Consider the following 24,469-nt stretch of genomic DNA (forward strand, 5'->3'; position numbering starts at 1 on the left):
ACACTTGTCTGTTGAACGCGTGCTCGTTCAACGGGGGGAGTATGTCTGATTTCCCCTTTATAAAAAATAATAATAATTATAATAAATTCTAGAAATCAATTTCTCAGCATTCTCAACTCATATCAGACCAATTCACAAAATTAAAACGTGTAAAATGATGTAAAATTGCAATGTTCCCAAACGGTCTCCATTTCAAGCATTACGATCAATGTAGCTTAACCTTGGTGATCGGGCGAACAACTCTGCACTAGACGTCAACTTTCAACCGCGCAGTAATGAGATCCTTTGTTCAGCAGCACGCAAGCGCCGCCGCCAATGACGAGTCAGCGCGCAATCGCAGTACCCGCCGCAGCCAATCACAAGTCACCGCGGCGCACGAGATTTGAACTTCGCCACAACTGAGCCCGCGCAATACAAATTCAGCGGTCAGCGGCAGCTTTCCCGCCCAATTCATTCTTGCTTCGCCAACCGACCAATCACAAGCGAGTTGGTTTCCCGCATTCGCACACAAAGGAAATCTGCATATAAATATACCCGCAAGTCGCTAATTAATTCACTCTGAATGCAGCAGTCGACCAAGAAGCACCTCACTCTCAAGCTCTCAACAAGGATCAAGTCAAATCAAGCCAAGCAAGCAGCTGAAGAAATATCCTAAGGAGCTCAGCAAGAAACTGGCGTTTTTTGGATCAAGACCGAAGTTCAGTTTCCCGTTATATTGGCACCAAGGTCAAGCATTAGCGGTCATCATTACACAGAACGAAGCAAATTCATCATTTCAAGCATTCAAAATTATTCACCTTCCAGTCATCTCTATTTCGGACTCATACAGTTTGTATACCACCTCCAATTTGGAGAAGCCGATTCTTCGGAATCTGGAATAATAATAGGTGCAATCGCACATAGCTCTCAATATTCAAACCCTTCTGGTTTTCCTGCTCACTGCAGAAGCCGGTGTACTATACACCTGGTAACTCTTCAGGTTTCCTATCCAAGGATAGTAGCCGATTCACTCTGAGTTTGGTAAAAATAAAAACTCCAAGCAGGATCTCTTCCAGATCATTAAATCAATTTTGCAGTCACCTCAAATCTTTCTCTTCTCACTCTCATTTTCCGAGCAAAGGCAAATTGGGGGGTCGCTGCGGCTCTTCACTTGTCTCGCTTCAATACCTCATATCCTATTCCATCTTTTCTTTCTTTCCTATCATTTCTTCAATTGGTCCCTCGGTACAATTCACTTTCTTTCAACCTTTAGGTCTACTGTTGTTTTTTCATCATTTTTTGAATCGTCATTCTTCAGTGTTCTTAAATAATTTTGAAGAAATGAACATTATGAATGACAAAAATCCTTTCTTTAAAAACATCAAAAAATATTACAGATATGTTGATGACACCTTTTTTGTTTTTGTTGGGACTGACCGGATCATAAACCAATTCTTAAAATACCTAAACAGCCTCTCAAAACACATTCAATTCACCATAGAACATATGAGTAATAACCAAATTAATTTCTTAGATCTTACTGTAATTGTCGACAAGGATAACCTCATCCAATTCAAAATATTTCGTAAACCTACAGCCACTAATAGTATAATTCCATTCCATTCTAATAACCCTAACAGCCATAAACACGCTGCAATTCATGCAATGGCACATAGAGTGTTTTCCATTCCTCTTAGCCACAAACATAGACAAGAGGAAATTGGAATTATCCAGAATATTGCTAAAATTAATGGATTCCCCAAATATATTGTTAACAAAATTTTAAAGAGACATAAAAAACAGCACTCTGATGCCAACAGCAATGAGGCTAAAAAACCCAAAAATAACGACAAATATGTAAAAATCGATTATTTTGGCCCTGTTAGCTAAAAAATTAGCAATTGTTTCAAAAAAACTGAGTACAAAACAGCTTTTAAGACTAATAACAGCGTACTAGACAATATAAGGAAGGTCACCAACAAAATCAAAAAAGGTAAAAGCAATAGTGATAATAGTAAGAAAATAACTGGCGTTTACCGTTTAGATTGTAATTCATGCAAGAAAATATATATTGGAAAAACCGAGCGCTCAATCAACTGTAGAGTTAATGAACACTTGACTCTTCCATCCTCGAACGTATTTAAGCACATCAAAACAGAAAAATATCAGATAAAATAAATTAAAATTCTACACAAAAACAGGGACAGTAAAATGCTTAGCATCCTAGAGAAATATGAAATAACTAAGGCAGTAAAAAGAGGGGAAGAATTATTAAATGTACAAAAAGAAGTAGACCTGGCAACTAACCCCCTGTACCTAAAATGTGCTGCCATCTATGATGAAAAACAGATACTAACTTGATACTACTTGACTTTGTTTTGATTAGTAAGACTGATATAATAGCTTGTTATCACTTGTTACCTAGTTTGAATTTTAAGTATGGCAACGGCCTTTGTGATATTAATTTTGTTGTTACCCTGACGATGAGGCGTCCGCCTCGAAAAGCTTCGGTACTTTATTAATAAAATGTAAGTGTTTTTTTTTAAAACATTTTTTTGCATTATTTCTAGCACTCGGCTACCAACACAAACCCATATATACATAGTGCTACTACCTCCACACATTGCTTGACAATGTTCGCTGACTTTGAAGAATACTCAGTTGAATCTTCACAACATTACTATACAATTTTGCCTTTCTGGCTTTGTACTATGAATGTTCTCAGATTTTCCATCGTTAATCTGTCAAAAGGCGATAGCCTATATTCTTTTGGTATGAAGCCGTTGTTGTACTCAACAAAAGATGCAGCCTTGAATCAGATAGGTTGGAGAAGATGCGGAGATAACATCAGTTACTTCCGGAATGACTCGTATGTGATGCTCTTTTTTTAACTTTGACTATTTTACTACATTTATACCGTTGTGAATACACAGTAGGTATCAACTAATAGTCACAAATGTTGTATATGAAGTAAAACTTCCCTTATACATACGTCCGTCAAAATTGCCACAAGCTGCTACCATTGCGCTGTTTTTATCCGTCAATCCGGCCATCAATAATATTAAAATGAGGTAAAATAACGGAGGGCAATTCGGAGAGCGACCAGTATTAAGGCACGGAACCTAAAGAGCGTCTTCCCGCGGCACACAGTGGATCGAGTCGATAGAAGAGATCAGACAAATGGAAACTTTAAACGCCTATAACTCCGCTTATACAAAAATTTGAGGCGCTAGAAGAGGTTGCATTGGTTTCCTCGTAAAATTATCCTCTAAATACAATCCTTGAAAGAGTTTTATTCAAAATCGGCGATTTTGCCCCTCTCATGGATTTTGCCCGGAGTTGGATATAATGTTTCCTATCACGAGACACGCCTTTTTCCGGCATTGGCAAGTTCACCGAAAATTTTTCCCACGCGCTATACAGCGTTGCCAAGCTGGAAATAGGAAAATTCCGTAAGTGACATAAAAATTGAGCTACGAAGTTACGGTTTGGACGAAAATGTTTTAAAAAACGCACAAGTTAAAAATATCTCAATGGTTTTAATGTCGTATTAATTTTAACATGCATCGTTGCCAATTGTTCGACTTTTAAATTCGCCAATTTTTACAAATCCGCAATTATCAAAAAAAGGCCTCCTTTCGATTTGAATTTTAAGTTGTCTAATCGATAGCTCGTTTGACTCAGCATCCATCGATGTATTATACCTCGCTTGGAAATTTTTTGTTCGCGAGATGTGACCATTTTTGTAAACAGCTTTTTGGAGCGACGACGCTTGTTGAGTCTATGCAGAAACGGACATGAACAATGTAGTAATCAACAAAATATCGCAACAATATATATTTACACTTCTACTTCTTCTTTCAGTGGGTCCTAAGGGTAAAAGGACCATACTTGGTACTGGGAAAAATATTGATTAACTCAATAAGTTTCCCAACTTCGTAAGTGGGATTTTTCCCTCGGACAAATCTCGTGAAACGGCCCGTCGAGACAAGGCCTAATATTGACTTGTGATTGTGACTGTGCGAATATAAACGGCACCTGTGCGCCTGCTCTCTCAGCTGACATTTCTTCTGACTTTTTACCTCTCCTTTCTCCGCCCAGCTCATCTTCCTCCACTCCGTCTCTCCGTCTCTCCGTCTCTCTACACCGCATCTTGATGCTTGATCATATGATTTGAACTCTATTATTTTCCCTTCCATTTGGGGCTCCACTCATCATTTTTGTTTTCATGTCTTTTTCATTGTTCATGTATATACCTCTCTCGCCTCTAGTTGGCATCCTCTCTCGCTCCTAGTTGGCACCCTCTCTAGCCCCTAGTTGGCACCCTATCTAGCCCCTAGTTGGCACCCGTTCTTGCCTTTGGCAACCTCTCTAGCCCCTAGTTGGCACCCGTTCTTGCATTTGGCACCCTCTCTTGCCTTTGGCACCCTCTCTCGCCTTTGGCACCCTCTCTCGCCTTTGGCAACCTCTCTCGCCTTTGGCACCCTCTCTCGCCTTTGGCACCCTCTCTCGCCCCTAGTCGGCGCACAGTGCGTTGATTGGTGACAAATATCCCCCCTAAAAATGAAAGCCGAAATTTCCCAAAAATTATGTGATGAACGTTAAGTGGTATATCTGGCAACACTATTGTCAGCGATAGTATCGATTTTTATCGATACCTAGTGCCCGCACAGGTGGTCGTTTTCAGCGAGTCCTGAGCTCCTGATTAGAAGCCGATTGCAGATGACAACAATGAGGAGCATTCTGATCAACAGGCTTCAGTGCCATTCTATCCTTTCTGGCAGCTTCATTCCTACTGGTAAGCACTAATTATTTTTGGTTTTTCCAATTTTTAAATCCTTTTTTTTGTGGCGAATATTGCATTTTGAAATACTGCTCATTTTTAACCCTTTTTTCCACTTTCATGGAATGCCAAAAAAAAAAAGCACCGTCAAACACCGAACTTTTGTGCTCGTGAATTTATTCAGTGGTATGTGTACTTTCAGAAAATCAGCGGTTCATCTGCCCGATGTTGCCCGTTCCGTAAGAAATCACGATTTTCTGGGAAAATTTGGCCATTTTTCAGGTGGTTTTGGGCTTTCATTTGACTTTGATACAGGGTTTACAAATACACCTCCAATTTTCAAGACATTGTGCACAGACACAAATAGATAATACTAAAAATGATGAAAAGAAATGGTAAAATTCATTTTTAAGTATCACATGATGCCAGCTCGCTCTAAAAAATAGTACATTATTTAAGTATTTGCATCCACGTATATTTACGTACTAGCCGTTCTGGACGCGCTTCATGCGTCCGTCACGGCCAGCCAAGGGGCTGCGCCCCCTGGACCCCCGATCACTCGCTACACGAGTGACATTCGCCTCGCCCCGCGAGCCATTTTTCTCAGTGATTGGACATTTGACCACTAAGATGTATACATTTTGGAGACTCTGGAGGCAAATATGATTTCGTCACAGAACCCTGTTCCCGGAGCATGCCATCGTTTGCACATGAATAGATGTGTGGAGATGAAGCGATGATGGGGATCGATCATTTCTTCAAAAACGCATTTGACGGGGACGTCATCCCATCGGGTTGACAGTCCATGAATCTCCTTCCGCGATTTGACTTGCTGAAGTAGCAAAATTTCATATTTACCTCTTAAGAAGATTATCGGTGGCGTAGGGGTCTAAAAACTGCTCAACGATAGTATAGTTTCCTTTCCCTTTCCTTTTGCCCTCTCTGTAGCATCTGTGTCCATTTACAATGATTATTTTAAAAAACTTTCCCTTAGTATACAATTGATGCTTCAAACGGAATCAATTGTTTTAATGACATTTCCAGCTAAATCATGAGTTTTCCCAGGAAGGCAGCCTCTCGTCCATCCTGGACTCTATTGTTGCCAGATAGGTAAGTTGCTTTTTCTGCACTGTTCCCAATTCAAATCCATGTAAAATATTTACATTTATCGCACAATCTGGCAACCTCTCCAGTGAAATAGAAAAAGGTGGAATCGCTGAAAGTCTGAATCCTTCAAAGTTTATATATATATATATATATACACACACACTAGCCGTTCTGGACGCGCTTTGCGCGTCCGTCACGGCCAGCCAAGGGGCTGCGCCCCATGGACCCCCGATCACTCGCTACGCGAGTGACATTCGGCTCGCTCCGCGAGCCATTTTTCGATCATTTCTTCAAAAACGCATTAGACTGGGACGCCATTCCATTGGGTGGTGGAAAAAGACCATCCATGGATCTCCTTCCGTGATTCGACTTGCTGAAGTAGCAAAAGTTCATCTTTACCTCTTAAGAAAATTATCGGTGGCGTAGAGATCTGAAAACTACTCAACGATAGTATAGTTCGAGTTCCGAATCGCAATAGCCCACTCGTGTTTTTTCCTTATACTTTCATCGCATATAAATTTCTCTGATGTTTTTGTTTTATTCTCTCTGATTGCATATTGGTAATCATATCCTCATTTCCTTTCCTTTCCCTTTCCTTTTCCCCTTTCTGTACCTAGCATCTGTGTCCATTTACAATTATTATTTTAAAGTAGCTTTCCCCCAGTATACAACTGATGCTTCCAACGGAATTAATTGTTTCAATGACATTTCCGGCTAAATCATGGGTTTTCCTAGGAAGGCAGCCTCTCGTCCTTCCCAGACTCTATTGTTGCCAGATAAGTTGCTTTTTTTAGCACTTTTTTCAAGTCAAATCCATGTAAAATCTTCACATTTATCGCACAATCTGGCAACCTCTCGAGTGAAATAGAAAAAGGTGGAATCGCTGAAAGTTTGAATCCTTCGAAGTTTATATTAATGATATAGGCCCGTCGGTAAAATGACGTACAGTTGTGGCACATTTTTCAAATGCACGTTTAACAAGGAAAAAATTAAAGTACCCTCTTTTTTTCAAATTAAAAATGTTCATTTAGACGTGTGGGAAGCTGAAATGCATTGAGAATTCATTTCGACGGATTTGTTTTCTAAATATGAAAGTGGATATTCGATGTACAATTGTGGGCCGCCTTAGTGGCCCGTATATATCACCACTTTTCCGTTCTACACCTCATTGTGGCCCTTTTCATATATATATCATGAGTGGCGGTAGCCACCACCGGGCAAGTAACCTATCCTCCAACAATTGGCAACACAGCACAGTCCGGTCGAGGCAACGACACCATAGTTACACGAACTTGGCTTATTTGGGTTTTTAGTTGCGGTTCGATAAACTTTTCAAAGCAACGGAGCGACGGATTTCAGAAATTTTGGTGTCTAAAGATGCGTTTCGGTCCCGTCTAACAGACTGTTGAGTTTCAAGGAGGTTGATGATTTATTAAACGAGATAATTACGCATATGTGCCTAAAATAGCAAAAAGTATCCACTTTGACCATTTTCACGCTCTGTCAAAGCTATGGAGAATACGAGACATCGGAGCCCTATATAATGTTATATCAAAAGAATTGTCATGTTCCCGTGTAGTGCGCGTTTAAGTTTCATTAATAACCAAGGCATCCTAAGAAAAATATTGCGTCTGAACTGCTTTTCGGGTGCAATGGGCGACCCGACCTGCTGACGTTTATCATTGAATTTCTCGCTTACACTATTCTGGAATGAAATTATGGTTATTTCGAGGGAACATCCTGAAGTTATGAGGATTCTAAAAATTATATATGAGTAGGGGTTTACTTTTACCGTTTAGGCTGTAGCTTTGATTATGTCCCAAAAATCGTAAAACCCGAATTTACTAACACATACACACGGTAGAGTGACAATGTTAGTGCTCTCTGCAGTCAGCATCTCACCAGCGGAACAACAAAACAAACCACGAATGTTAGGTTAGTTCCTGTTTCACAGAGCAACAAAAACGATCGATACAATACGGAATCATTTGGTTTCAATCATTTCAATCCATTTACGACTTCAACAATGTTTGTGACAAGCATTATCATCGTATTTTACAACCTGGAGCAGAAGTTTATCGCCTCATCGTGAAGTGAATTCTGAATATCCAATCTTAGAACTCAAAACCTCACCATTCTACTCTCTCATTGTTCTCTCTTCATTTTTGGTTCAAATCAAGTGATTTAAAGTCGCTTCACTAAAATTATGTGATCTTGAATCCATTCAAGAGTGCGAAGCTCACATTTTTCTGGCATTACAGCCTTTTTACTCCTCAAATTCTACGGATATGAGTCCATTTCGCTCAAGGTTTTTCTGAGCTCTGAGCGATACCAAGTGTTTATACATTTAAGATAAGTGAGGTTTGTCTTTTGGTTCTTCTTTTAGCAGTTTTAAAGTAAATTAGGTATTACAGTACCTTCGTCCAGTTTTGTTTCCTTGTTTAATGTTTATTAAGAGTCTTTCTACGTTAACACTCAAGGACATACATACTTACGCTCAGGTACCAATACCATTGTTTTTCTCTCACGTCAGGATGTACCTTTAAGCATGCTAATTTACTAAAGAAACTCCTCCAGTGATAAATAATTTTAAGCTTTATTACGAAGTGAAAACCTCTGTGTGGTGTCGCTAAATTTCTCAGATAAGTCTCAGTTTAGACACGTAGAACAGACGTTCACTTTTGTCCGTTACGATCCCTGCTCTTATAGCTTCACATCTTACTTTGATCTCTGATTCATCGATTAATGGCACTTTTAGTTCCATTCATCATCAATCAGTTCAAAGCTATCTCAACGATGAATCATCAAACGTCATATCAAGGAAGAAATTTTCTGCTGAAAGCTATGCGACGGAATTGACAGTGCAACTCAACTTACGAAAGCATGAACCAGGACATAAGAATCTGTCTCTAAGTGAACATTTTTTTCAACTCATCAGGCAGTTTAGCAGGTTCAACTGTAGATTTCTTACAGTTGATTAATTAAGGATTACCAGATTACATGCACACTGGTTTTCCAACATTTATGGTAGATAGGGATATTTTTATTGATAATGATTAATGACGAAACGAATATATCAATACCATGGCCAAACTGGGAAACTACTTACCGCAATCCACATAGTTCATCCTCAAAGACTTTCAGTCTTTTCATTTCTCTGCTGATAAATAATTCAACATAATTTCTGAAAATTGTGTAATTAATGACTTCGATGCGCAGAAAATTCTTTTCTGGGATTTTAAGCGTAGTGGTCACTAACTTTTCCCTGATTTTGGAATGTCCTCTTTTGACATTAGGTGTCTCAGATAAAAATTCTTTTCACAAAAATTTCAAGTTTTTACTTGACTTAATTTTAAGTGTTTAGTCTCTTTAAACTGAAAAGTCCAATTTTTTTACTGGGAGAAGGAATTTCAATGCTCCGCAGCAAAACTACCTGACATATTTTCACAGTGAGGAGGGCTTAATTTCCTAACTTTTACAGAACCTGTCACCCTGTCTATCCCTCAGAAATTCAGTGAACCAGATGAGATTCAATGAGGGTCGTTGATAACTTTACCACTAAATTGATACCGCTTAAAGGATTTTGGAGGGAGCAATTTTACCCACTAACATTGTTGTCTCCGATAACAATCTCACAGCTTGACGAACATTTTAATAAATTATTGACGGAAGGACGACCAGAGTTTCAAACGGGGAATGCTGAAAATATAGTCGAGGATCACTCAATGGAAATTCGAGTTGAGGAGGTGGTCAAAGCAATCAGGGAATTGATGAATGGAAGAGCTCCTGGGCCAGGAAACATTCCAGCCGAGTTAATTAAATGTGGGACTGGCAAGTTGGTTAACCATCTCAGGGATTTGCTGCAGAAGTGCATTGACGGTGATGACATCCCGAAAGAATGGAAAGAGGCCTGGATAACAGCGTCGCATAAAAAAGGAAGGAAGGATGACTGTGGGAACTACAGAGGGTTAGCGGTGACAGGAACGATAAGTAAAATTTACGGAAAAGTGTTGAAAGCGAAGATCGAAGAGGAGTGGACCCCGTTCGAGGCGGAGGAGCAAGCAGGTTTTAGGGCTGGTCGGTCTACCGCTGATCATCTGTTCTGTGTTACCCAGTTAACCGAAAAGAAGATAATTGTTGGCCAGGAGCTTCATTTAGTGTTTTTGGATATCGAAAAGGCTTATGATAGTATTCCTCTTGTGAAACTCTGGGAAGTCCTAGAAGAAACTGGTTTTAGTAAAGGACTTATTGGGGCAGTCAAGCAGTTTTATCGGGGGGCTTTTGCTAGAATTAAGTGCCAAGGAAGGCTTTCAGACGGTTTTATTGTCACCAAGGGGCTTAAGCAGGGATGTTGTCTGTCACCGACGCTGTTTAAGATATATCTAGAGCATGTTCTGAAGGAATGGAAAAGAAAGTGTGCCGGCATGGGCGTCCCTCTAAATGACCAAGAAACACTGTTCACGCTATGCTTTGCTGACGACCAGGTAGTCATAAGTCAAGATCACGATGACGCGGAGTATATGACCCGGAAGTTGGTGGAGGAGTACCGCAAATGGGGCCTCGAGGTTAGTGTCCGTAAGACAAAAAAGATGTCAGTCGGAGGTGCTCAGCAAAGCATAGTCCTGGAGGATGGTCAACATATAGAAAGTTGCGAACAATACAAGTACCTGGGGGTGAACCTGACTTCGGATGGGAAGCTGGATCAGGCCATTCGGGACCGTAATCTTCTAGGAAGGAAAGCCATCGCCATGCTTAATGGGATCCTTTGGGACCAAAGGATTTCCAAAGACAACAAGAAGAGAATTTATAACTCGGTTGTCAAGCCTATTATCACCTATGGCAGTGAAGTGTGGCAGTTGAAGAAGCGGACCCAAGAAATGCTCAAGGCGACCGAGATGGATTTCTGGCGAAGATCGGCTGGAATCTCGAGGAGAGAACGTGTCAGGAATGAACGTGTCCGAGAGATAATGGGCGTTGAGGGGACGATTGTGCACGATATCATGACCAAGCAATTGGTATGGTATGGGCATGTGCAGAGAATGGCTGATACCAGGTTGCCGAAGAAGGTGTTGGAGTGGGTCCCCCCAGGTAGGCGACGGAGAGGGCGTCCAGCCAAACGGTGGGTAGAGGGCATCCGTGAAGAGATGGAGAGATGCCAGCTTCCGGAGGATCTCTACCATGACAGATTCCTGTGGAGAATAGGCGTCGCAGAGCGCCCTAGCGCGCCGTAAAAGCGGCTCATACATACATACATTGTTGTCAAACAGGGTTTATTCATCAGAGCCCTGAATTGAGGAACCAAGAGAAAATAATTTGTTTTCATTTACTCCTCAAAGATGATACTATGACCATGATGCAGGTCAGTACCTATGAGAACTATATAGATCTCATAAAATTTCAGTAAACCTTGTCGCTGGGGGAAAGATCTAATACATACTGAAGATAATCATCGAATAATGTACTCTCCTAAATATAGACAAAAATTACAATGAAAATGTTCATTATTTGATGAAAAATAAAGTACAAAAATTTTCAGAGTCTCAGAGGACACCAAGAATGCCAAAAAATCTTAAAATAATTTCCTTTCACAAACAAAAATAAAAATGACACTGAACATTTTTAGCAGGGCTTCTTGATAATCAGAGAACAAAAATTTTGAGAGCTTGACACTTTTAATCCTTACAATTTTTATTTTTAGATTGTAACACTAATGAGGTCTGGGAAGCTGTTGAATGCCCTGATTTCCAAACTTCTATTACTCAAGCAGCTGCACACATTTCTTTGAATTTCAATTCCATGGTAAAATTATTTCTATTGCATTGTAGTGTTGAGAATGTTGCCTATTTACTCATTGAAGGAACAATTTTTAGAGCAATTAATTTGAAATAAGTACCTACCGTTGTTGCAATTTATCATTGAATTTCTTCGTATTTCTTTTCTTTCTTCTTTTTCTTTTCTTGGGATTCTACAATTGTATTTCTTTTCAGGGATATCTACAGTTGTGTAGATTTTGATTTTTAAAACTCATCTCTTTTTAAAACTAAGAGAGCGTTGAAATAATTATCACTTACCATGTATAACTTTCTGCAAAATTTGCCTCAGTTGATGCTCTCACAAGTTCAGTTGTAAAGTCAATTCAGCCATAGCTTTCCGAAGAAAATTTCTTCTTCGATCTAACAATTAATGATTAATCGTCGAAATAGCTTTGAACTGATTAATTAAAAATGACAGTCAAGGGTGTAAAAAAATAAGACGGATCCGAGAAACTTTGCTACACAGCAAGGAGATATCCACTTCATAGCTATAAGCATTAAATGGATTACATTTTGCAATTAGGAGCCACTATTTCTGGTCCATTTTAGAAACAGAATACATGCTATTGGTTTCCCTATGCAGATATGTGCTTCTATGGGAGAGCCAGAGGTAATGGTTCCTTATTGTAAAATGTAATCCAATTCCTTCACAAGTGCGGGACTTCATTTGGTAAAATAACAGTTTTCTTGCAAAAATGAGATGATATAAACTCCAAAAAACCCAAAAACTTGGGTAAAGAGACTCCGGGCAAGTCACCATCCTCTTGCCAAAAACCTCCAAAAGCTCTTCTTTGTTCCCCTCTTCAGTGGAAAAAGAAAATATCACACTACGACAGTTTCCATTTCTGTCATAGAGTACCCCAAGCGGACCAAAGAACGGAACTCTTAGTCGTTTACACATTTACCTATTTAACAAAATCTCCAGGAGGTCACAGACAGGCTGGCAGCCCCTCATCGGACCAAAACGCACACCGTACCATTTTTTTCCTTGTAGGTATGTGCCCCCAAAGTACATGAAATGACTCCTTGAGGGGCGGGCAAGTTTGATTGAAATTCACGTTGTCTTCTGAAAATGAGCTAAAATTTTTACCTTGAAGAAGAAGAAAATCGAGTTATCATTTTCTTCCATACACGGTAGGTATGCCTATGAGAGGCACCAGGAACGCCTTCCAAAATTATTGATGCAACCCGCACGACTCCGAAGTCAGCGGAAACTTTCTTGAAGCGTCTCCTAAGATTTTCCCTACGCAATAATCCCCTTCAAAAATGAATGATGCAACAAGCGCGTCCTGTTTGACCACGAAAGCTCCTCAGATGAGAAGTCTTTTGGTCTGGTCAGAAAAATATTCGAACTTTATTTTTCATCTTCTCTTCTCATTTCCCGCATTGACGGAGGCGAAATTTTTTGGAAAGCATGACGCGCCCGGCCCAATGCGTAAAAAAAAGTGCGAATAGAATATGACCTTCCATTATGAATGATCGTTCAGGAATACTTGTACAACAAAGACGGTACTGTTTATTTGGAAGTGTACAAAGCCTCCTCGTAGTCATAATTGACTTTTTCCATTCTGATCCCGTACTATCAGTTCGGAAATTGGCCTCATTCTCAGTGAGCCCGAACATCTGTTTCCTAAATATTTTTAGCAGTCTATCTACAGGTTGATCCTCAGTGAGAGCATTGGGCCGGGCGCGTCATGCTTTCCAAAAAATTTCGCCTCCGTCAATGCGGGAAATGAGAAGAGAAGATGAAAAATAAAGTTCGAATATTTTTCTGACCAGACCAAAAGACTTCTCATCTGAGGAGCTTTCGTGGTCAAACAGGACGCGCTTGTTGCATCATTCATTTTTGAAGGGGATTATTGCGTAGGGAAAATCTTAGGAGACGCTTCAAGAAAGTTTCCGCTGACTTCGGAGTCGTGCGGGTTGCATCAATAATTTTGGAAGGCGTTCCTGGTGCCTCTCATAGGCATACCTACCGTGTATGGAAGAAAATGATAACTCGATTTTCTTCTTCTTCAAGGTAAAAATTTTAGCTCATTTTCAGAAGACAACGTGAATTTCAATCAAACTTGCCCGCCCCTCAAGGAGTCATTTCATGTACCTACTTTGGGGGCACATACCTACAAGGAAAAAAACGGTACGGTGTGCGTTTTGGTCCGATTGCCAGCCTGTCTGTGACCTCCTGGAGATTTTGTTAAATAGGTAAATGTGTAAACGACCAAGAGTTCCGTTCTTTGGTCCGCTTGGGGTACTCTATGACAGAAATGGAAACTGTCGTAGTGTGATATTTTCTTTTTCCACTGAAGAGGGGAACAAAGAAGATCTTTTGGAGGTTTTTGGCAAGAGGATGGTGACTTGCCCGGAGTCTCTTTACCCAAGTTTTTGGGTTTTTTGGAGTTTTCGTTGTTTCCGCGCACCACTTCATTGTGGCCCCTTGTATACAGGGTGTTTCAGACCACCCGTATCAGGCCTTTTTCTCGGTTGTTTTAGGTCGTACGAAGTTAGGGACCGCGGGGTTGAATAGGGAATTGACCCCAAGAAATCCGAATTTCGTAGTCCCGAAACCCTCCCATCCCCCCTTGGGGGGTGAAGGGGGAGTCATGATGCTACAAGTCACGGTTCCCGACCGAATTGCGGATTAATCGCATCAGAATTGAAAAGAACGGAAAATTTCACATGAAATTGACCCCTATAAATCCATAATCGGCCCATCCGAGGCCCAAAAATAACCCCCTAAAGAGGGGTCCAGTACCCCCCTCCATAATTTCTCTTTGGTCTCAAAATTGACGTAGATTCTCCAGAAGAAGATGGTTCCCCACGTAATCGAACCCGAGAAATCCAAATTTCATGGTCCCGAAGCTCCTCTAGCTCCCCTTGGGGGCTAAACGCGGGGCCCAATTTTAAAAATGGGGGCTCCTTTCCGAATCGCAAATTGATTGCATCCAAATTGAGGAGCAGAACACTTTTACATCTTAAGTCAATCTTAAGTGACCCCCAAGAGTTTTAATTGACCCCCCTGAACGGCAGAAAGGAACCTTTGAGGGGGGGGGCTTCGCCTCCGCCAAAAATTTCTCAAGATTCCTCTTTGGTTGCAAAATTGACGTCGATTCTCCAGAAAAAGACGGTTTCTGCCGAAAAGGGCAGGTAGCGGAGCTTGGGGACCATGAAATTCAGAATCCTCAGGGTTGATTACCTGGAAAACAGTCTTTTTCTAAAGAAGCGACGACAATTTTGCGATCAAAGAGGAATCTTAAGAAACTTTTGGAGGGGGCGAAGCCCCCCTCCTCAGGGGTTCCTTTCTGCCGCTCAGGGGGGTCAATTAAAACGCTTGGGGGTCACTTAAGGTGCACTTAAGATGTAAAAGTGTTCTGCTCCTCAATTTGGATGCAATCAATTTGCGATTCGGAAAGGAGCCCCCATTTTTAAAATTGGGCCCCCCGTTTAGCCCCCAAGGGGCGCTAGAGGAGCTTCGGGACCATGAAATTTGGATTTCTCGGGGTCGATTACGTGGGAAACCTTTCATTTTCTGGAGAATCTACGTCAATTTTGAGACCAAAGAGAAATTATGTAGGGGGGTACTGGCCCTCTCTTTAGGGTGTCATTTTTTGGCCTTGGATGGGCCGATTATGGATTTTTAGGGGTCAAATCCACGGGAAATTTTCCGTGCTTTTCAATTCTGATGCGAACAATCCGCAATTCGGTCGGGAACCGTGACTTTTAGCATCGTGAACCCCCCTTTACCCCCCCCCCCCCAAAGGGTGGTGGGGGGGGGGGGGTTTCGGGACTACGAAATTCGGATTTCTTGGGGTCAATTCCCTATTCAACCCCGCGTGAGTGTGCCATTTCACAACGATACCGCTATTCGACCACGTGGAAGCTCCTGTTGCCTACACTGAAATTGAGGGCGAAATGAAATGACGTTAATTTATCTTCTCAAGTTTGGTGAAATGCTATTTTTTAAAAACGTTCCAAGTAATCGTGCAATTTCACTATGAAACCGCTATTCCACTATTTCCACGTTCTTATTTTATTTCAATCTCCCTCTCACTGCTTTCTTCTCTTTACTTTTCATTTCTTCTGTCTGTTTGCTTCTCCCACTTTCATTATCTTCTTCTTCTCTCTAAATTTATTCTAGCTTATTTTCTTTCACTCTTCTTGTTCTGCACCATTCGTTGTTCTCCTTTTTCTTCATGGTCATAATCAGCATCAGCATCAGCATCAGCATCATAATCATCATCCTCATCTCCCTCTTTTAGTGTTCATGTGCTCGGACGGGAAGTAAAAAAAAATAAAAACAGCTTAATGAATAACAGTTAAGAGGAGCAACTACTTAACTGACAAACGCGGTCCCGACATGACATAAAAGCAAATTAGCAGACAGAGAACGTCTATTGCACGGACGATGATACCACTCTTCGACCCCGTGAGAGCTTGTGTTGCCTACACTAATCATTGAAGGCCAACTCTCATTTCATGACGACAATACCGCCATTTAACCACGTAGAAACTCGTGTTGCCTACCTTGAAATTTAAGGTGAACTGAAATGGCGTTACTGTAATCTTTTCCTGTTTGGTAAACACTTTTTTTCTTTTTTTTTTTTTAATTGGAGAGATCGGCAATCCACTTGATAAGTGTTCAGCACAATTTATGGTCAGAGGTTAAGAGCGTGAAGGGGGTCTTGATCCGGTAGACAAAAAAAAAATGTAACATACCCTATACCTACCAATGTGTGATTAGATTTTTTTTTTTTATTTTAATCTCAATTTATAAAACTCGACACAATTAATTTATTTAAAATTCAATTACTTTAAAATCAAATTCTTTGTCCGGCGAGGATGAATGTTACTGAATTAGGATGAACTTAGATTAAACGGGATAAATGCAGTTTTATGTTTATCAATCCTTTTGCATCTGGAAAATGCAGAAACTTGGTATTACGGACGTTTACGGTTGGATGCGAATGAAACTCTGGGTCCTGTTGGTTTTTGGTTCGACAAAACATGCCTCTTCCGCAACGCATTTCTGAAATGTCAAATACTTTCAAAATGGCAGCATGCGAATCCACCCGTAAACGTCCGTAATACCAAGTTTCCACCATTTTCCTCGCCATTTTGAAGTTATTCAGAATTTCAAAAAATCTGATTACAGATTCGTCTTTTTCTTGCCGAAGTGTCCCCCAATACCAAGTTTCATGCAAATACACCGATAAGCAGCCTAATTTATTCTCTTGCCGCTCAAGGTCGCCATATTGACCGCCGTCATTTTGAAAAGGGCAAACATTTTCCGCAAAAATAATGCCAGAATCGTTTTTCTCGTTCCAAAAAACCTCTGAGAACCAAGTTTCATCCCAATCCATCGACGAAAACGGGGATTTAGATTTCCGATATTTTGAAATTTGACCGGCGGCCAGTTTGTCAAAAATCAAGAGTTTGACTTGCGGTTTGTGCCAAACATTTTCTTTTTTAATTCTCTTTGAATTGATGTGTCACAAAGGAGATGTTGCCGTTTGAAAATAAAGTTGGGACCCGTAGCCCCTCCCCTCCGGGGGGGGGGGGGGCAAAAAGTTTGGGGGCCCTGAAAGTAGCTTACATTGATCTTTGAACATTCCGGAAGTTTTGTTTCAAAATATTAATTAGGTAAAATTTTAGAAGGGGGATTTAGGGATGGGGGTTTATATCAAACACGACAAACACAACAAACACAACAAATACATCAAACACATCAAACACATCAAACACAGCAAAATCTTCAAACACGATAAACATCCCTTTTATCCTGGTTAATATCAATACATCCCGTTTTATCCCTATCTATATCCAATATTACCCATATCTATCCTGATTCATTCTATCTATCCCGTTTCAAATTGATTTTGCCACTTTCCCATCCTGTTTCATATCGGACAATTTATCAAAGATCGATGTATCGAAGGGTGGGATAACCCTAGCTATCCTGTTTTATCCTTATCTTTACGGTTACACACTGATTATTCTCCTTTTCTCAAACTTCCTCCATTTAACTCAATTAATATCATTGTCGTTCCCCATCCCGTTTTATCCATGTCTATCATATTTTATATCGAACTATATATCGAAGATTGATAGACATTACCCTGTTTTATCACTATCTATCCTGTTTAATTCTTATCTACCCCGTTTCACACTGATTATTCCCCTTTTCTTAAAATTCCTACCTTTTATCCCGATGAGAGTTCAAATAAGCGTCTAATCTGGTGTCCCGAGCTGTTTTAATCGTCATAATCTGAGAAACATGGGCAAATCAAATTTTTTTCTCATTTTCCACACTATTGTTGACTATTACATGCTATTTCCCACTTTATTTGGACTGAAATAAAAATTTAGGAGAACTTTGAATGTGCAAATTGCCTATATTTGTCCCAAATTTGCGTGTCCCCCGTGCCTGGTTCTTGACTTTAAATCGATGTTGCAGCATAACCAGAGTGATTATTTGAGAAAACTTTATCGGAGATGATAGGTAATGCTTTTGAATTTGAGAAAAAAAATATGTCAATTTTTTTTTTGCTCCATCAATAACTTTTTCACGCCCTAGAATCATTGTCCCGAGCAACAGTCAGCAACAGTCAGGAGAGACATGGCAACGATGTAATAAGCTCTAAATGATTGCCGTAACCTTGAGGTTTTTCCAAAAACGACTTTTTTTGTTTTGATTGAATAGTTCACACGTCGTAGATGGCAAAAATTCTGAAATTCGCAAATTTTTGTGCAAGATTAACGCCATTAACGATGCCAAACAGAATTCTATACACGATAACTAACAGGGCGTCAAGCATACACACACACACTAATATCAGCTCGTAAAATACTTTCGAAGTGTGCGTTAGGGAAAATTTTCTCTTATTCCGATCCTCTAGGATGTGCTACTAAATATTCCGTGAAAAAAAACACCAAAATTGTCTTTACTGTTAGAGATAAGCTTAAAAAACAGCTTATTCCATCCTGTCCCGTTCCATCTTGTCCCGTTCCATCCTGTCCCATATGTTTCCATCCTGTCCCATGTCCCAGTTAAGTGGGACAGAGTGGAAAACTGTTACAACTGAGACTTGCTTGTTTAAGCCCTGTAGGCGCTCTTTTCTACCGATTTAAGTGAAACTTGGTACTCGGGGGTATTTTTCAACGGGGAACTCGAATTTTTAGTCGAATTTTGAAAATTCGAAAATCCAAGATGGCGGACATGACCTAAAATGCTATCGCAGCGCCTAATCAACTGAGACTTGTTTGTTTAAGCCCTGTAGACGCTCTTTTCGACCGATTTAAGTGAAACTTGGTACACGGGGGTATTTTTTGATGGGGAACTTGAATTTTTAGTCGAATTTTCAAAATTCGAAAATCCAAGATGGCGGACATGACCTAAAATGCTATCTCAGCGCCTAATCAATCGATTTACGCGAAACTTGGTACCCGGGGGTATTTTGAAATGGGAAACTCGAATTTTTAGTCGAATTTTCAAAATTCGAAAATCCAAGATGGCGGACGTGGCCTAAAATGCTATCTTAGCACCTAATCAGTCGATTAAAGTGAAATTTGGTACCCGGGGGTATTTTTCAATGGGGAACTTGAATTTTTAGTCGAATTTCCAAAATTCAAAAATCCAAGATGGCGGACATGGCCTAAAATGCTACCTCAGCGCCTAATCAAGCGATTTACGCGAAACTTGGTACCCGCGGGTATTTTTGAATGGGGAACTCGAATTTTAGTCAAATTTCCAAGATTCGAAAATCTAAGATGGTGGTCGTGGCTTAAAACACTATCTCGGTGACTAACTAATTGATTTTAATGAAACTGGACCGGAAAACCTTGGTATTAGGAAAAGAAAGGAAATTTTAATAGGGGTGCAATAGGGTTTCTTATGTATCTTAAGCTACGAAATCGAAAAATTCCTGGGTTTTTTCCATCGTGCATAGATTCTTCCGGAAAATTGACTCTACTGGAAAAGCTAGATTTTTAAGGAAAATTCCGATTTCTCCGGAAAAATTCCGAACTTTCCCAGGATAAATCGCACTGATACAGTTAAATGGAGGTGTTCTTCAGAATCAGCGCCAAAAATCTACTCCAAAACCATTGGCAAATCTTCGGAAAATCAAAAAAAAAAAAGAAAAAAGTTGACCGGTGTTAGTCCTCAAACTTTTCCTGGCTTTATCTCCACTTCAGCGGGTACACGCCCACTCGAAGTTTTAAAATTCGATGTTTTTGATCCATTTTGTATTGCAATATTCCAAGAAATAAAAGCTTCTTCTCGTGTTAAAGGAAAACAGTGCGCATTTTGATAACAGACGGAACTGTCTAAAAGACAAGCAGAATAAGCTCCAGATATCTTTCATGACGGATGATTTTTCCTCAATTTTTTTGGTTCTGCAAGATATGAAAGGGTTACATGTTTTCAATTATGCTTTAATTTAGTGCTCGATGGTGCTTTTATGACAATTGTGTTCAATTTTCAATTAAAAGTATCATATGTCACCTCTGGGACGAAAATTTGGGAAATCAGGCAAAATTAGAGCAAATTTTGGGAAGTGATACACTTGACGGTGGAAATTCGGGTTTAAGCCCAACTATTAAGCTCGACGAGCTATATTTCCTAAGTCTACACCTAATGATAGTCAAAATAAAGTTTGGTTTGCCCAAAAATTCACAAAAAAATTTTGGGAGGAAATAGAACCTGGAATTTGACCCTTATTTGAATTCACCCGAGTATCAATAAATTCCGTCTTATCCCTGTCTATCCTGCTTTATATCGAACGATATATCGAAGATCTATATACAATACAATATTTTATCCCTACGAATGAAACCCCAAAATATGATGGTAGGGGTGTAAGACATGCCATAAGAAAAAAAAAATATAAAAAAAATTAGTGGGGGGGGGGGGCTACGGGAGTTAGAAAAATGAGCTGGGAGGGGAGGGGTAGAATAAATGCTGGCAAAAAAATTAGAACTAACCTGGCAATGAAAGAAAAAAGAAAAAAGGAAGTATGCAATCCGTTGGCCGAGAAATTGAAAGAAAACATCAGCTGATAGCAAACAAAGGTTACCAAGGAAACCAAGGAATGGAGCTTTCATAAAAACAGTTTAGTGGAAAACAGCGTAAGTAGGGCACTTACGTTAATTACCGTTTATAAGTAAACGGTAAATGCGATTTAACCGAAAATCTAATTTGAGACAGCTAACGTAAATCTAACGATAGTTATCGTGAACGAAAGAATTGCTGACATAGATCCGGTAACTATTATCGAAGAAGATCGAAGATCAATAGACATTACCCTGTTTGTCTGATTGTTTTCACCGGGATAAAAGGTAGGAATTTTAAGAAAAGGGGAATAATCAGTGTGAAACGGGGTAGATAAGAATTGAACAGGATACACAAACAGTTTTGATGTGGTTACTATCTATCCTGTTCAATTCTTATCTACCCCGTTTCACACTGATTATTCCCCTTTTCTTAAAATTCCTACCTTTTATCCCGGTGAATATCAATAAATTCCGTCGTATTTATCAGGGGCTTTGGCTCGTCAGTGGCCAGGGAGGCGGCACCCGGCTTTGGCTCGTAAGGGGCCAGGGGGGCGGCCCCCGGCTTTGGCTCGTCAGGGGCCAGGGGGCGGCCCCCTGCTTTGGCTCGCCAGGGGCCAGGGCGACGGCCCCCGGCTTTGGCTCGTCAAGGGCCAGGGGGGCGGCTCCCGGATTTGGCTCGTCAGGGGCCAGGGGGGCGGCCCCCGGCTTTGGCTCGTCAGGGGCCTCGAAGATCTATATACAATGCAATATTTTATCCCTACGAATGAAACCCGTATCGTGATATCGTGATAGCCAGACCCGAATTTGCGCGTCTTGACTCATATGGATGATGGGGAAATTCGGCAACATTGCTCGAGATTTTCCACTCGGATTTTCTCCAAATTTTCCTAGAATGGTTCTTGGAGTCCACTGTCATTATACAATGTGTCTAATCGGATGAACAAATGAAATTGTGGAATAGTCACAGCCTGTTCCGAATTTCCGCGAGTCCATTGGTCAACAAGGGTTCTGTCCTTCGAACCAAATCAATTTTTTTTCGATTTTTTGGTGCTAAAGAAGCCCGAAAATGACCGTATCAACTTCAGGAAAATTCGCCGGTCCTCAGGGCGCCGCCATTTTGAATTTTTCAAAATTGAGAAAACCCACGATTAGATTTTTGCAAATATCTCCTCAATGGTTCATCTCACGAAAGACCCAGCGGAAAGAGCCTACAATTTTCTACCGAAATCACCCTCCTTTGTTTTTTATAACTTATTTTTCGGGTCGTGAAATTAACGTTTTCTTAAAAAATTAGCTTAAAAAATGCGCATTTTTGCTGATTTTAGGAGAAACTTTGCTTCATACCTCCAGCCACGATTATCTGAGAAGAAAACTGTTATGCTCATTGACAAGAACGTAAAATTTACTTCTTTTTTATAACTTATTTTTCGGGTCGTGAAATTAACGTTTTCTTAAAAAATTAGCTTAAAAAATGCGCATTTTTGCTGATTTTAGGAGAAACTTTGCTTCATACCTCCAGCCACGATTATCTGAGAAGAAAACTGTTATGCTCATTGACAAGAACGTAAAATTTACTTCTTATATATGTCGATAGTTCCTAAACTTAATTTAGGTAATCCTGTGAACAGCAGTTTATTAGCTCCGCCCTTAAAATGTGATTTTTTCGACCATTTTCCTTAGAATCATGAAAAAAATAGAAAAAAACCCTTAAAACGTAACCCGAACTGTGAAAGAAGGTGGCAAAATAGTGCTGGGTCCACACTGTTTTGAAAACAAAGCCAAAAAGTTCCAAAATTTTCAATTGGCGTCAACAATTTTGAGCTCTAGGTAATGGATAACCAGTACGGCAGTACATAACCGAAGGGGAAAAGCGTTCAGCTCAGGCAATTAGCATTGAAATATTAAGTAGATATCACGGCGAGAGATCTATAATTTTGGGTCTTGTTATAGACCTCGTCAGTAGAGCACACTCGTCAGTGAGATCAAAAGCCAAAAAGTTCAAAAATTTTCAATCAGAGTCAAAAATGTTGAGGTCCAATGAGTACCAGTACGAAACTTGCCGTCATCCATTACAAAACTTGTACTTCGAACTTGAGCTTTGATGCCGTCTTCGATTTTGCGAGATGTTCAGTTGGGTTCACATGACGAGTGTGATCCACCGATGAGGTTTAAAAAAAAACCCCAAAGTATAGATCTCTCGACGTTACCTCACCTTAATATTCCAATGCATACTGACTGAGCTGAACATTCTCCCCCCTCAATTTTGTACTGATACTCATTTTTTTTTTTTTTTTTTTTTTTGTAGTTTTTCCGGGAGAAAAAGTGGCGAATCTTTGCGAAGATATGACAATTTAAGCAACTTACTTCACCGGCTGTGGTAAACCAAAGTCGGGGATTTCGATTTCCATCCGTTTCGCACTACTACCCCAACATGGGGTAGGTTTCGGCCAGATGGTCCTCTAGTTGGTTAAACTATCATATGTTGGTTTGGCTCTCATTAAGTAGAATGCTTTGATCAGAAGCTGGCTAAGGAGATCGGGGACCGAGATCGAGCCGACCAACTAAACCAAACTCACGGCTGCATGTCTGCCCGGATAACGCCGGAATCATCCCCATTGAGGGATATTTCTCCGGCTGCAACACTGTGAGGTGTTGAGGTGTTGAGGTTGGAACTGTGCCTCATTTTAAGGCGAATTACTTTAGTTATATAGGAGTGAACTTTATTCCAGAGTTCTTTGGAGTCTAGCATGAGGGACATAATATTTTCAGGGGAAATTGTACTGTTTAGTTCTTTTTCGAGATTGGTTCTGAGATTTTTCACAGAGTCGCAGCCGAAGAAAGCGTGTTCCGGCGTATCCTCGGCAGACAGGCATAGGGCACATAAGGGGGAGGGAGTTAATTTAAATCTATTAAGGTAGCTATTAAAAGAACCGTGACCCGACATGAACTGCGATAAGAAGAAATCTGCTTCTCCATGGGTCCTCTCCATCCAGATTTGCAATGAAGGAAGGAGTCTATGCAGCCAGCGATCATCTTGATTTCCAGTACATGTCCAACGAGTATTCCATCTCCTGTTAATGTCTACCTCGATTTCCAATTTATCCTCTTCTTTTTTAATTTGGCGGAGTTTTCGTTCAATCAGCAAGTCCGTTGGGGGGATGATGTCCGTTAAAATATCCAGAACTGAGTTGCTCACCGTCCTGTATGCGCAGCATAACCCTCTTTTGAGCGGCCTGATGGTTGTTGTAATTAGTTTGATATTCTTTTTCTTGTTGCAGCTTGCAGACCATATCTCTACCCCATACCATAAGATGGAAAGTATGGCGTATACGATTAGTCTTCTCTTCAAAAAAGAGGGCCCATCAATGTTTGGCATTATCGAGCGAAAGTGATTAGTCACTTTCTTCGCCTTTTCGCACACTGTCTTGAGGTGGTGGGACATGCTCAGACCCTTGTCTAGAAAGAAGCCAAGGTATCTGAGCGATGTCCCCACCTCTAAGATCTGACCGTCTACTGATATCTGCGCTTCTACCCGATCTTTCTTCTTGCCCTCCAAGATGAGTGACTCGGTCTTGCTGCGTTCCATTTTGAGATCTCTTTTCTTTAACTGCTTGTTTGTTTGTGCTGTTATCCTGTTACTGTCGTGGAGAAGGGTTTGCTTATTTTTTGTGATCAATACGATAAGCATGTCATCCGCGTATGCAATTTTTTCAGCATGAGGATCAGTTTTACTTTTAAT

At 40.4% G+C, this 24,469-nt stretch overlaps 1 protein-coding gene across 7 annotated transcripts in view; it reads left to right on the forward strand.

The window, feature by feature from the left end:
* LOC109041769 (cytosolic carboxypeptidase 2) overlaps positions 1-24,469 on the forward strand; it is a 302,746-nt gene that overhangs the window by 187,457 nt on the left and 90,820 nt on the right. For 6 of the 7 annotated variants that reach the window (XM_072297299.1, XM_072297302.1, XM_072297298.1 and 3 more), the window contains one exon: positions 2,705-2,848. In XM_072297299.1, the coding sequence (XP_072153400.1) occupies positions 2,705-2,848 (144 nt within the window). Of the gene's footprint in view, positions 1-2,704; positions 8,820-11,567; positions 13,778-24,469 lie in introns of those variants that run through there. The other variant, XR_011899358.1, reaches the window with a different exon arrangement.

The sequence above is a fragment of the Bemisia tabaci genome, chromosome 2, assembly GCF_918797505.1.
Source record: "Bemisia tabaci chromosome 2, PGI_BMITA_v3".
NCBI lineage: Eukaryota > Metazoa > Arthropoda > Insecta > Hemiptera > Aleyrodidae > Bemisia > Bemisia tabaci.